This window comes from Eptesicus fuscus, chromosome 7 (assembly GCF_027574615.1).
Source record: "Eptesicus fuscus isolate TK198812 chromosome 7, DD_ASM_mEF_20220401, whole genome shotgun sequence".
Classification (NCBI taxonomy): domain Eukaryota; kingdom Metazoa; phylum Chordata; class Mammalia; order Chiroptera; family Vespertilionidae; genus Eptesicus; species Eptesicus fuscus.
The window spans coordinates 4,556,130-4,570,817 of record NC_072479.1 but is presented as its reverse complement, the minus strand read 5'-3'; the positions used below and the strand labels follow the sequence as shown (position 1 = coordinate 4,570,817).

Genomic DNA, 14,688 nt, shown 5'->3' with positions numbered 1-14,688 from the left:
AACAGATAATAATAATAACTAATAATAAAATAGAATAATTATAGCAACATACTGTAATAAAAGTTATGTGAATGTCATGCCAGAGGGCACCAGGGAGGCCAAGGGAGGCTGCAACTTCATAGTTGGGTCCAGATCCTTGTCACCACACAAGAAAGAATTTGAGGACAGGACAGAAAGATTCAGCAAAGCACAGTAAATTTATTAAAAGTATTCACTTGAGAAGGGTGAACGCAAAGGACTAGATACCCCAATGGGGTCTGGGTAGAAGGTTTTTATAATGTGGGTGAGGGTGGCATAGGTTGGACTTCAGCTTCTGATGCTGGTGGGGTGACTGCTGATGCAGTTTGTCCTCCTCCCTCCCCTCTGGATAATGATTTATTTTTGGTCCTCCTGGAACTGTCATGGTGATTCAGTGGAGTGGTCCCAAAACTGCACTGTAAATTTATTCTAATCTACACTAATAAAAGAGAAACATGCAAATTGAACATCACTCTGCTACGCCCACCAGCCAATCAGGAGTGAGTATGCAAATTAACCCAACAAAGATGGCGGCAGCCATGGAGTTGGAGCAAGCAGGAGGCCTGGGTTGCCCTTGGCGACAGAGGAAGCCAAGCTTCCAGCCCGCCCTGGCCTCTGCTCAAGGAGGGGCTGGGAGCCTGGGTCACGGGGGCGGGGGAGGGGCATGGCCAGCCTGAAAATGGCTGGCCATACCCCCATGGGGTGAGGGTCCCCACTTGGGGGCTTGGCCAGCCTACAAACAGCCATCAGCCCCTCACCCAGGCTGGTCAGGCATCCCAGTGGGGACCACCCAACCTGAAGGGGGTGTGGCCAGCCTGAGAACGGCCCTCAGCCCCTAACCCCAGGCTGGCCAGGCACCCCAGCAGGGACCCCCACCCTAAAGGGGTGTGGCTAGCCTGAAAACAGCCATCAGCCCTTCACCCAGGCTGGCCACACATCTCCCCCCAGCAGGGACCCTCACCCCATGGAGGCGTGGCTGGCCTGCAAATAACCACAGGCTCCTCACCCAGGCTGCCCCACACCCCAAGGGAACACCCACCCTGATCCGGGACACACTTCAGGGCAAACCACCCAGCCCCCACCCATGCACCAGGCCTCTATCTATACTAATGAAAGGGTAATATGCTAATTAGACTGGGAGACCTCCCAGGAGACCTTCCGGACGTTCTTCTGGACAAAGCCATGGTGGCGGGCCGAGGTAGAGGCGGTTAGGGGGCAAGAGGGAAGGGCAGTTGTGGGTGATCAGGCCAGGATGGGATGGCAGTTGTGGGTGATCAGGTCTGTGGGTGGGGGCCATTGGGAGTGATCAGGCCGGTAGTGGGGGCAGTTGGGGGTGAGCAGACCAGCAGGGCCCAGTTGGGGGTGAGCTGGCCATCAGTGGGGGTCAGTTGGGGGTGATCAGGACAGCAGGGGCAGTTTGGTGTGAGAAGGCCAGCAGGGGGGCAGTTGGGGGTGAGCAGGCCGGCAGGGGGGCAGTTGGGGGCAAGCAGGCCAGTGGTGGGGGGCAATTGGGGGCCAGCAGGCCAGCAGGCAGAGTAGTTAGGGGCAATCAGGTAGGCAGGCAGTTGAGCGGTTAGGAGCTAGCAGTCCTGGATTGCGAGAGGGATGTCCGACTGCCAGTTTAGGCCCTATCCCTGTAAACCAGCAGTAGGACATCCTTCGAGGGGTCCCAGATTGGAGAGGGTGCAGGCCAGGCTGAGAGACATTCCCCCACGCCCCCCAGTGCACCAGGCCACTAGTGATATTATAATGACCTGTTGATCATTTGTCTGTCAATAAGGCTGTTGAATCTGCTTGAGAATGTTTTTTGTTTATCTTAAATACAGGAAATTGGAAGGGGCACGTGGGGAACAGGTGGTCAGAAAAAGTCATATCCAGGATGGAAAAGGGGAGGGATAGACCTTGAGGCCTTTGTTCCCTATTCTAAATTTCCTGACTCTTACATTCCCCCTGGGAGATTTCAATCCCATAATCATTTGGAGAAATGAAGGGTTGGTGTTTCTTCTGTAGTTGCTTCAGGCTGAGATTTGGTATAAACCCTGCCTAGCCTGGGATTGAAGGTCTCTTCCTGCCTGATCCAAGGGCCCAAGCCCTATATCCCCTGGATGTTGAGGTATGATCTGGAATCCTTGGATTATGATCATTTTTACATGAAACTGTTATAATCTAAAAGATAAATATTTAACAAGAAGATTAAAAAGGCGTGGACCAAATAATAATAATAATTTAAAAAAGGAGAATAGTTACTTATGGACCAAGGAGTAGAAATACTCAGGTGAAAGAAGGGAGAACTTTTTTAATCGTGTTCCAAAGGACATCGAGATCTGTTTCTTAGTTATACCCGTGAAGCCAGGACCCCCGTTAGTAGATTTTTTGGGTATTACATTCAATCTGACCGGATTTGTTTACTTATGTGCAGCAGGTTTTGTTAATGACTGCACAGATGCCTCCCTGTTTGGCTAAGAGGTAGTCTAGGGCAAGTCTATTGTCTAGAACTACATTAGCTAGAGAATCTAAGGATTCCTGAATTCCCTGTAGGGCCTCCCCTGTGTTGGTAGCAAGGTCTTTTAGGGCCTGAGTTAGATTGTGTACGGTTACCTCATGATAGCTGAATCTTATCCAAGGGCTGGCTATGCCAATTGTCATTCCTATGCCTGTTGTGATTAGGCTTATGGCTCTTTTGGCTCTTGTTGGGGAGATTATATTGTGAACACTTATTCCTGCTCCTGTGGGCCCTGATAAGATCAAGAGTGCATTGTCCCTTGAATTGGGAGTTGTCTATGCAGTAGGCCAAGGCCAGGAACGGAGTAGCAAAGCTCCTTGGGGCTGTCTGTCATAGGGGAATTGGTGTTTAAGATGTTCACAAAGGAAGACATATCCTGGGGGTGCACAAGCTCTCCCAGGTGATGTGTAGTTTAGCCAGGGAGTAAGGTCCTTAGGGGCACAGAGATGCCAAATTAACAGAAGGGCCATCCCCCCTTACAGGACAGTGAAAGTGGCCCTTCTGTTAGTTTGTCATCTCTGTGCCCCATAGGGGCCTTCCAAGCTCAAGGAATGTGATAAATTAGTTTTTAAGCCTGGTTTACAAATTCCTCCCAATAAGTGCATCTTCCAGAAGGAGGTTGTATTTTCTTTTTATCAAAAATTTTGTGGGAGGCAGGGCACGAGTGGGTGACGTTAGGCTGTCAGGATTGTGAGGTACCTGTCAAAGGTCTTGGAAAAGATAGGGGTGGTGAAACCCCAGGAAATGTTCGATTTAGTGTGGGCTTATTGGTGCGTGTATTGCAGGGGACCCAAGTAATGTTGAGGGAAGAACAAATAAACATGTATAGTCATTTTCTCCGGGTATGATTATAAGGTAGAGTGAGGTGAACACAGCTAAAGGGGGTCTTTGTGATACTGAGATGGACCTCCAGAGGGTGAGACTTTCTAAGTGCTTTGGGGAACCTGAAAGGAGAATCGGGGTCTGGGCTGGTCTGTATGGGGATACACTCAAGGCTTATGGTGTTGATCTGTGGGTGGGAATGGCAGAAAGACAGAAAGATTGTTTCATAAAGTGATGATATTTGTAAGGTTGACAAGAGAGTTTTGTCTTTAATCCCTGTAGGTTAATGGGGGAAGAAAAGCAAGTAGGGCTAGAATTACCATTTTAAGAGCGAGGGATATAGTTGCTAAGTGGGATGCTTAGTGATGCACGAGTGAGGAAAAAAATGAGGGCTACGAGAAACCCTAAGCAAAGAAAAAGACCTAAAATCTCAGTGGCCATGTGGTGGATCATTTACTTATAGGTCAAGGAGACTTCTTTGGGTTGTTTCTTAAGTCCTCCAGGGGTTCACAGTGTGGTTGTCCTTCTGCAAAGGTTCAGGAAAGAAAGGTTTATTCTAGATAAATGTGTCCAGGATACTATACCAGGTAGCTTGGCTGCCATGGGGGTGGCAAGCAAGATCTGGTAGGGGCCTTTCCATTTTGGAGTTAACTGGTCCTCTGGGGAGCTTTCCTTCCAAATCTTAAGAAGGAACCAGCCCTGACCGGTTTGGCTCAGTGGATAGAGCATTGGCCTGCAGACTCAAGGGTCCCAGGTTCGATTCCAGTCAAGGGCATTTACCTTGGTTGCAGGCACATCCCCAGTGGGGGTGTGCAGGAGGCAGCTGATTAATGTTTCTAACTATCCCTCTCCCTTCCTCTCTGTAAAAACATCAATAAAATATATTAAAAAAAAAAAAAGAAGAAGGAACCAGTCCCCATGAGATACATTAGGCCTATGAGAGGATGTGTTCCCTAGGGATGGAAGGATTTAATTGCCTTATTTTTGGAGAGCCTGTTGTGCCTATCCTAGATTTGTTACAGAATTTACCAGGTGACCAAAAAATACACAGGAGTACCCAGAGATACAGGAAAAACCCATTTATTTCCAGATGTACTAGTACCGTGACTCAGGGGAGTCTGTTTCCAAATCCTGAGCAAGCCAATATGGAGGAAGCTTTCTCTTTATACCCTTTGGTTTCTTTGTCCCCCAAATAAGGATCGGACTTCCTGACCTTTCTCAGGCTTTGCAGAAAGCGCCGTGTGCTGGGATGGGGGCTGTGAGACCACACCTAAAGGTCTGGCCTGGCGCCAGCGCTGATAACCCCCTCCGGGGGTTGTGTATTGTTCATGGTTTATGGCCTCTGTAAAATGGGAGTATTTAGGTAAACAGGTCTTGCAAGACCAGATAATTAACACGTTAAGCGCCCAGTCAGTCACCGGTGACTGACACTATACTTTCCGTCCAGAAGACAAAACAGGCTGGGCGCTTAGTGTGTTAAGGAAGGGGCAGTGACTAGACTATAGGCTAACAGGAATGTGCATTAGGGATACTAATTAACTAGGTACAGTCAGGCTGCTGGACTCTCCTCCAACCCCCACCCTCCACACAAAAAAATGTCTTATTTTCCATATCAGATTGATGATATATTTAAGTTGCTCCTAGACTTCTGGGTCACAATATATGTCAGAGGTTAGGAAGGGCGTCCTGAGTAACGTGTGAAAAGGGCTGAGTTCTAAGTGTGACTTGGGAACTCCTCTGGACCTTAGGAGGACTGTGGGCAGTAGCCAAAGCCCTGTCTCCAAAGTCCCTAAGGTTTTCTTTAAGGTATGCTTGGCCTTTCCTACCTTCCTGAAGACAGGCCTTATGAACTATGTAAGTGGTAGTTAATGTCTAGGGCTTTGGCTGTTTGTTGGGTGACTTTGGCCACAAAGGGAGGGCCCAGGTGATTGTACAGTAAAATAAAAATATTTGTCACTTTGGAGGCTTTGGGCAGTCTAAACCTTGGAATGATTTCCTTAAGGAGGGCTTTGGTTACCTCCACTGCCTTTTCATTCAGGGTGGGAAAGGCCTCTTCCCATCGAGGAAAAATGTCTCTGAATACTAGGAGCTAGCAGATATCCTGGGAGGGAGGCATTTGTATAAAATCTATTTGCCAATCTTCTTCTGGGAAGGTACCCCTTCTCTGCATGTGCTTAAGAAGATGGGGGTGGGAACTGAAAAGAGAACACAGGCTTGAGTGACTTCTTTTATGGCTTGAGATAGGCCCCTCTCAATGAAGATTTTTTATATTAAAGAGTATGTGGCATCTTGACCTAGATGGAGAGAGTCATGAAAGGATTTTATAATTTTCCATTGATCCTTAGTTGGGAACAGCAGTTTTTTCTTTCTTTCTTTTAAAAATATATTTTATTGATTTTTTACAGAGAGGAAGGTAGAAGGATAGAGAGCTAGAAACATCGATGAGAGAGAAACATCGACCAGCTGCCTCCTGCACACCCCCCACCGGGGATGTGCCCGCAACCAATGTACTGCCCTTGACCGGAATCGAACCCAGGACCCCTCAGTCCGCAGACCGACGCTCCATCCACTGAGCCAAACCGGTTTCGGCGGGAACAGCAGTTTTTAATCTCTCATCTACCATCCTTCATTGTTTAGGGAAAAACCTGGCTTTTCTGCCCAGGTGTTTTCATCAGGGTCATAACTTGGTTTGATGTACAGAAGAAAAATAGATAGAATTAGGGCCACCATAGAGTTATCTGACTTGGCAGCATCCTTTGCAGTCCTGTCAGCAAGGGGCCTTCCTTTAGATACCTTAGCTGTGTTCCTTTGGCGTCCCTTACAGTGCTGCATGGCTACTTCTCAGGGTAGTTTTGTTTTTGTTTTTATGAATATATATATCTTCATTGATTTCAGAGAGGAAGGAAGAGGGAGAGAGAGAAAGAAACATCAATGATGAGAGAGACTCATTGATCAGCTGCTCCTGCACACCCCACACTGGGAATTGAGCCCAATACCTGGCCATATGCCCTGACCAGGAGTCAAACCATGACCTCCCTCAAATATAGTCTCTCTCACTCAAAACATTTTATTATACTGTACTTACCCTTCTTGTGATGATGTAAGATGATAAAATGCCTTCGTGATGATATGAAGAGAGGTGAATGAGACATTATTAAGTAAAATAAGTGTTACTTGAACAAAAGCACTTACATACTACGTCAGTCTGATAACCAATCTCATAACTTATATGGCTCCTAAGTGACTAACAGGAAGGGAGCATATACAGCGTGGATACCCTGGACAAAGGAATGATTCATGTTTTCAGTCTGTGGTTGACCTTGGATAACTGAAATGGCAGAAAGCAAAACTGCAGAAAAGGGGGGACTGCTGTAGATTGAAATAAATCAGAGGCTCATGTAAGAATTGCACATAAGTTGTATATGAAGCATTAGAGCTAGAGTGGTGTTGGCAAAGCAGTAGGAAGTAAAGGCTGGTTAGTGTGCCGCGCCAGCACAGCCAAGGTTTCGGCGAGCCTGAGGGAGGGCGGCGAAGGATGAAGAAAAGACAGACAAGAGAATAAGCTGGGTCTAGGTGGATCTTCTGTGCCTGGCTGAGGCCACAGAACAGATCCAGACTGCACAGCTGAGGCTTTATTTATAGTCAGGGGTAAACAAGGTAATTTACCATGTTCTTGTAAGTTTCACTTGATTTGGCAGCACTTGCTGCCCCTCCCACAGCCCATTAGCTACCCAGGAAGGATCTAGGGAGCAGTCACAAGATCAAGCTTAATTATGCTTAGAGGGCTGTGCCTTTCAAGCTGAGACTTGTTAGCACGTCAGTCCGAGGCTTAACCCTATAACCGCTCCCTACAGGTTAGACTATTTGTTGGTAAGACTCCTTTTGGGAGTGTAAAATGGCATTTTGTCCAAGGAACCCAGAAACACTCATATTTTGCTGTTGACAGTTGTTCCTTTCCTCAAATTTCCTAAGGGAGAATGTGAGTACAGGTCAGGAATCAGCAAAGCATAATAACATTTTTTTTCTTTATTGATTAAGGAATTACATATGTGTCCTTATCCCCGCATTGCTCCTCCACCCTCCCCGCACTCATGCCCTCACTCCTCTGGTATCTGTGTTCATTGGTTAGGCTTATATGCATGCATACAAGTCCTTTGGTTGATCTCTTCCCCATATCCCCACCCTCCCCTACCTTCCATCTGAGGTTTGATGGTCTGATCGATGCTTCTCTGTCTCTGGATCAGTTTTTGTTCATCAGTTTATGTTGTTCATTATATTCCACAAATGAGTGAGATCATGTGACATTTATCTTTCTCTGACTGGCTTATTTTGCTTAGCATAATGCTCTCCAGGTCCATCCATGCTGTTGCAATGGTAAGAATTACTTCTTTTTACAGCAGCATAGTATTCCATTGTGTAGATGTACCACAACCTAGAATGAACTTTCCAAAAATTCATCTGGAATAAAAAAAGACCCCGAACAGCTGCAGCAATCTGAGAAAGAAGAACAAAGTAGGAGGGATCTCAATACCAGATTTCAAGCTGTATTACAAAGCCACTATTCTCAAAACTGCCTGGCACTGGCACAAGAACAGACACATAGACCAATGGAATAGAACAGAGAACCCAGAAATCGACCCAAACCACTATGCTCACTTAATATTTGACAAAGGAGGCAAGAGCATACAATGTAGTCCAGACAGTCTCTTCAATAAATGGTGTTGGGAAAATTGGACAGATACATGCAAAAAAATGAAACTAGATTACCAACTAACACCATACACAAGAATAAACTCAAAATAGATAAAGGACTTAAACATAAGATGGGAAACCATAAAAATACTAGAGGAATCCACAGGCAGAGAAATCTCAGACATATGCTGAAGCGATATCTTCACCGATTCAGCATAACGTTTTATTTCAATTGAGGTTCTGATTCCAAATGACCTTATAGGTTGGACTCCATGGAGCCCTCCATTTGCCCAGGTTAACTCTAGTCTGAATCTCAGACTTCACTGCTCCAGAGGGATGAAGTCATTTTCACTTGGGCAAACGAAAATGGAACAAGAGAAAGTGTTTGCCCCATTGCTTGTAGAGAATATTTCCTTTTCTCTCCCCAAGGCAAGTTCCTCTAAGCCACAGCCCCACACATGAAAGAAGGGAGAGATGAGTTCTGTATTCCTGCTTTTCTTTCCTACTTGGAGGAAAGGAACAGGAGAAAGTCCATATCCTTGTAAACTTGATCTTTAATTAGACATAATGATGCCACCCATTTAAACAGTGTTCAATAAAGTGTCCTTACAATTGAACAACATTATCAGTACTCCTCTTCCTAGCAGAGGAAGGAGCCTTAATATTTTGGGCAGTGGGAAGGAGGGGAATTTGAAGATAGGAGACTGTGAGCCCCTACTGAACATCAACAGATGGGGTAAGATGAATTAGAGAGGATCATGAATACCAAACAGAAGAGGTTCAACTTCTTCTTTTTTTTAAATCCTCACCTGAGTACATGCTTAGAGAGAGAGAAACATCGATGTGAGAGAGAAACATTGATCAGTTGCCTTTTGTACACACCCTGACTGGGAATTGAACCCCCAACCCAGGTATGTACTCTGACCAGGAATTGAACCGGCAGCCTTTTGGTGCATTGAAGATGCTCCAACCAGTTGAACCACTCTGGCTGGGCAGAGGTTCAACATTAAAAAAAAAAAAAAAATTTCTCACTTCATATTGAATGTTAAATTTTCTTTTCATTTTAGGAATTGGAGAATGACACAGCTTTTCAGCAAGCTGTGAGAACCAATCATGGCAGAAGACCTCCAGTAAGTAAATTATTTTTATTGTGATAAAACAAACATAACAAAATTTACCATCTTAACCATTTTTAAGTGTACAGTTCAGTAATTGTTAAATATATTTATTCTCATTGTTATGAAACCAATCTTCAGAACCTTTTCATCTTCCCAAACTAAAACACTGTTTCATTAAAAAACTTCCCCATTCCCTTTCCCCCTGTCCCTGACAACCACCCTTCTACTTTCTGTTCCTATAAAGTTGACTACTTTTGATACATTATATGTGTGGAATCATACAGTATTTGTCTTTTTGTTACTGGCTCATTTCACTTAGTATAATATTCTCAAGGTTCACGCATGTGAAAGGATTCCCTTCCTTCTTAAGACTGAATAACAGTCCATGTACGGATAGACCACCTTTTGTTCTGTGGACGCTTGGGTTGCTTCCACTCCTTAGCTATTGCGAGTACCAGGTGTACCGGTTAGTAATGCGGATTTTGTAATCAAAGAAAACACGATAATTTCAAGAGAAACATCAGAAGTGCTTTATTCAAAGTAATGTCCATTGCTAGCTACACATTTCCCCCATCTTTCAGGTAAGTTGTGGATACCGTCCCAATAGAACTTTCCTTGTTTTGAGGCAAACCATTCAGAGACCCAATTTTCCACTTCTTTGTACGTTTTGAAGTGCTGCTCAGATAGTGCTTATGTCATCAATCGGAACAAGTGGTAATCTGAAGGAGCAAGGTCTGGTGAATACAGTGGGTGGGTTAATACTTTCCAGGCAAGATCTTTTAATGTGTCTTTAACTGGTTTTAAAGTGTGTGATGGTGCATTATCATGAAGCAAAATTACTTTGCCGTGTCTGGTCATTTCACAATCAAAGCATGGCACAGATTGATTATTTGTTATCGGTAGTGATCAGGATTAACAGTTTCATCTGGTTTTAGAAGCTCATAATACACCACACCTTCCTGATCCCACCAAACGCAGAGCATTGTCTTCTTTCCAAAGTGATTTGGCCTTGCAGTTAATGTTGATGGTTGACCTGGATCAACCCATGATTCTGTGCGTTTGGGATTCTTAAAATAAATCCACTTTTCATCACCAGTCAGAATTCAATGCAAAAAAGACTTTCTTTCATGCCATTGAAGCAACATTTTACTGATGACTTTTTGGTTTTCCACTTGTCTTTTGTTCAGTTGATGTGGCACCCATTTTCCTTCCTTTAAAATCTTTCCCATTGCTTGTAAGCGATCGGAAATTGTTTTCTGAGCAACGATTAATCTTTCTGCAAGTTGTTTTTGAGTTTGACATGCATCTTCATCCAATAATGCTTGTAATTGTTGGTCTTCAAACTTTTTGGGTTGACCTGGATGTTCTTTGTCTTTCACATCGATTTCATCACTTTTAAAGCGTTTAAACTAGTGTTCACAAGTATCTTGAGATGGAGCATGTTCACCATGAAGCTTCCCGAAGTATTCAGCAGCACTTTTCTTCAAAATAAAGTAATAAATTAAAATTTCCCGCAAGCTGAAACCGGTTTGGCTCAGTGGATAGAGCGTCGGCCTGCAGACTGAAAGGTCCCAGGTTCGATTCCGGTCAAGGGCATGTACCTTGGTTGCGGGCGCATCCCCGGTAGGGGATGTGCAGGAGGCGGCTGATCAGTGTTTCTCTCTCATCGTTGTTTCTGACTCTCTATCCCTCTCCCTCCCTCTCTGTAAAAAAATCAATAAAATATAAAAATAAAAAATAAAAAAATAAAAAAACTTCCCCCAAATGTTCTTTATTTGTCATAAAATTCGACATTTTAAAGCGTAAAAATATCTATGATGTTAACACCTTCACAAAATTTGACATATGAAGTTTTGAAGCTTGCTGTCAATACAACAAAATAGCATACATATCAAATTGCATATGTATCAACATACGTGTAACTCCATCTATTGAAAAAAATCCGCATTATTAACTGGTACACCTAGTATGCTGCTGTGAACATGGCTGTGCACGTATTTCAAGACTCTGTTTTCAATCCTTTAGATAAATACCTAGAGGTGGAATTGCTGGAACATATGATAGTTCTATTTTTAATATTTTTAGGACTTCCTCACTCTTTTTCATAGTGGCTGCTCCATTTTACAATCCCAGTAACAGTGCACAGCATTCTGATTTCTCTACATCCTTGCCAACATATATTGTTTTCTATTTTTCTGAGAGTAGCAATTTTAATAGGTCTGTGGTTTTGATTTTCATTTCTCTGATGATTAGTGATGTTGAGTATCTTTTCATATGCTTGTTGGCCATTTGTATATCATCTTTGAAAAAAATGTCTAGTCAATGTCTTTGTCCATTTTTTAAGTAGGTTATTTGATTTTTTGTTATTGTATTCTAAGAGTATTTTATGTATTCTGGATATCAACCCCTTATCAGATTAATGATTGCAAATATATTATCCATTCTGTAGGCCTTTTCAATGTGTTGATTATGTCCTTTAATGCACAAAATTTTTTGTTTTATACATTTTCATTTTCTATTTTTGCTTTTGTTGCCTGTTCTTTTGGTGTCATATCCAAGAAATCATTGCTAAGTGGAATGTCATTAAACTTTCCCCTATATTTTCTTCTAGGAATTTTATAGTTTTAGGTTTTATGTTTTAGCCTTTTATCCAATTTGAGTTAACTTTTGTATATTGTTTCAGATAAGGGTCTGACTTTATTTTGCATGTGGCTATCCAGTTTTCTCACTGTTGGAAGGACTGACCTTTCCTCGTTGTGTGGCCTTGGCACCTGTTGAAGATTATTTGACCATACACACGAGGGCTTTTTCTGGTCCATTTATTCTGATTCTTTGGTCTATTCTGTTTTTACACCAGTACCTCAGTGTTTTTGTTACCATAACTTTGTAATCTGTTTTGAAATCAGGAAGTATGAGTTTCCTAATTTTGTTCTTCTCTTTAAAAATTCTTTTGGCTATTCAGGATCCCTTGAGATTTCAAATGAATTTTAGAGTGAATTTTTTTCTCTCTTAAAAAAATGGCATTGGGATTTTTGTAGGGATTGGATTGAATTTATAGATTGCTTTTGGTGGTATAGACATCTTAACAATAGTAAGTTTTCGAATCCATGAACATGGGATGTTTTGCATTTATTTGTCTTATCTTTAATTTCTTTTAGCAATGTTTTATAATTATATATTAGATCAAATAATTTTTTATGCTTTTGAGAATATAAATTTTATTTATGTAAGTTTTGGAATATGTTTTCCTAAATCACTCATTGTTTAAAAATATTTGTAATTTTTAAAGTTACGTAAGTATTGATCCTTCAAAACATTGGAGCTTAATTTACAAATTACTCTTCCCTTGGATTAATGATACTCCATTAATTAATATTCTATAGGCATATGAATTGCTAGAGTGATATTTTTCAGTATTTTTAAAATTTTTGTGTATGTTATGCAAAGCATAGACATCTAACTTGCACAGTGTATGGAATATGCCAACTCTCTTTTGTAGTTGAAAACAAACAGGTTGATACTAAGTGAAATATAGAAAGTTCTGTAAGAAAGAGTATAAGTTGTTATGGGACCATAAAGAAAGGTTATTTGCACCGGGACAATCAGCAGAGGCTACTTAGGATAAATTTACAGTTGAATATTAAAGGGTATGTACAGTTAAGACTGACCTTGAGATATGGGAGGAAAGGTATGACACATGAGGGTGTAAGATGAATAAAGGAAGAGATAGGGTAGGCTCACTCTATCTGAAGAGATCTGACCAGTGCTTAAACACACACACACACACACACACACACACACACACACACACACACACACCAGATTTAGTCATTTGTAAGTAGTTGGGAAAAAAAATCTTTCTTTCCTTCAGTTTGTTCTCATAGAAAAAAATCCTGAGACTATCTTTTTCAGCTTTTTCTAAGACCTGTTATGTCAATTAGGTCAAGTTTTTAATGTGTGTGGTTTTTTTTAGTGTCTTATATTTTTACTGATTTGGGGGGAAGGGGCTATTATTAATGAGAAAGATATGGTCAAATTTTACATTATGATTATGGATTTATTTATTTTTTCAGTGTTTTGCTTTATATATTTGGAATAAAAATATTTAGAAATGTTATATTTTCATGGTAAATTGAGCCTTTTATTGCTATGAAATGACTTTCTATCTCTAGTAATTCTGTTTGTCTATTTTGTCAGATATTAGTATATTGATATAGTTATACCAGCTTCTTTTGTCTAGTGTTTTCATGATATGTCTTTTCCCAGTCTTTAACCTCCAACCTTTCCATATCCATATATTTCTTATTAGCAGCGTGTGATTGAGTTTTGCTTTTTAAATACAGTCTGATAATCATTTTTTTATTTGGTGAGTTATTTAGTCCATTTGCATGTAATGAAATTACTGGCTTGGCTTCAGTTTGTTGTGTTATTATTTGCTTTTCAATTTTTCTGCCTTTTTTATGTTTCATTTTCTTTCTTGTCTTCTTTTGTTTGTTTGTTATTTCCATTTTCCCCCATTGTTATCTTGGGAGTTTACATCTATAAAAACTCTCTTAGTGTTTTCCTAAAGATTATAATACTCATCTTTAACTTATTAAAGTCTGATATAAATTAGTATTTTACTGTTTCCTGGACAATGCTAGAATTTTATATTATTTTCAGTTCTAGAATTTCTATTCTTTTTTTATACTTCCCCATTCTCCGCTGAAATTATCAATCTTGTGTTTTAGCTCACTGGACATATTAAGCATATTTATGTTAAAATCTGTGTCTGATATTTTCATTATATGTATCACCTTCTGGGTTTCTTTTCATTCTTTTGTTTTTCTTGACTTTTGGTTAGGTAGTCTTGCCTCGTTTATGTCTATTTATTTTTGATTGAATGACAGACAGTATAAATGAAAAATTTGAGAGTTAATTTAAGGCTATATGTCTGTGCTGTCCAGTATGATAACCACTGGCCACATGTGGCAAGTTACATTTAAATTATTTAAAATTAAATACAATTTTAAAATTCAGATCCTTGTTACGCCAGCCACTTTTCAAATGCTCCGCAGCAACATGTGGCTGGTAGCTATCTCATCAGACAGGGCAGGCATGGAATGTTCCATCAGTGCAGAAAAGTTCTACTGGATAACAAAGCCAAAAGTGATCTCATCTTTCAGTAGAGAGAATTTCCTCTTCATTTTGGCCTTAGAGATATTATAAATCCTGGTTCACCCTGATCCATTTGAGTTTGAGGTGATCCTAACTTGGACTTCAGACCTTACAAGGACTAGTATACTTCTAACTTACTTTTCAGTCTTAACCTTTTGAGATCACAGTCTAAAGCTGGGAGGATTACAAGGGCAGCCACCTGGGCAGGCCCCCAACTCCAATGTTTATCTCCTCAGGCCTGTGAGTCTATAAAAAGCTATGCACAGCATCTCAGCCATGTCTTTGGAACAAGCAGATGCCTATAGGAGAAAAGCAGAACCTAATGCTGGCTCACCTCTCCAACCTTCCCCTTTCCTCAACTGGAGACTTTGCAATTCT

The 14,688-nt window shown here is 41.5% G+C and overlaps 1 protein-coding gene across 1 annotated transcript in view; it reads left to right on the top strand.

Moving 5' to 3' along the window:
* The window catches only part of IFT88 (intraflagellar transport 88), a 203,627-nt gene that overhangs the window by 21,199 nt on the left and 167,740 nt on the right, over nucleotides 1-14,688 (top strand). Inside the window, exon 3 of the mRNA XM_054718696.1 lies at nucleotides 9,103-9,165. Coding sequence (XP_054574671.1) covers nucleotides 9,103-9,165 — 63 coding nt within the window. The remainder of the gene's footprint in view (nucleotides 1-9,102; nucleotides 9,166-14,688) is intronic.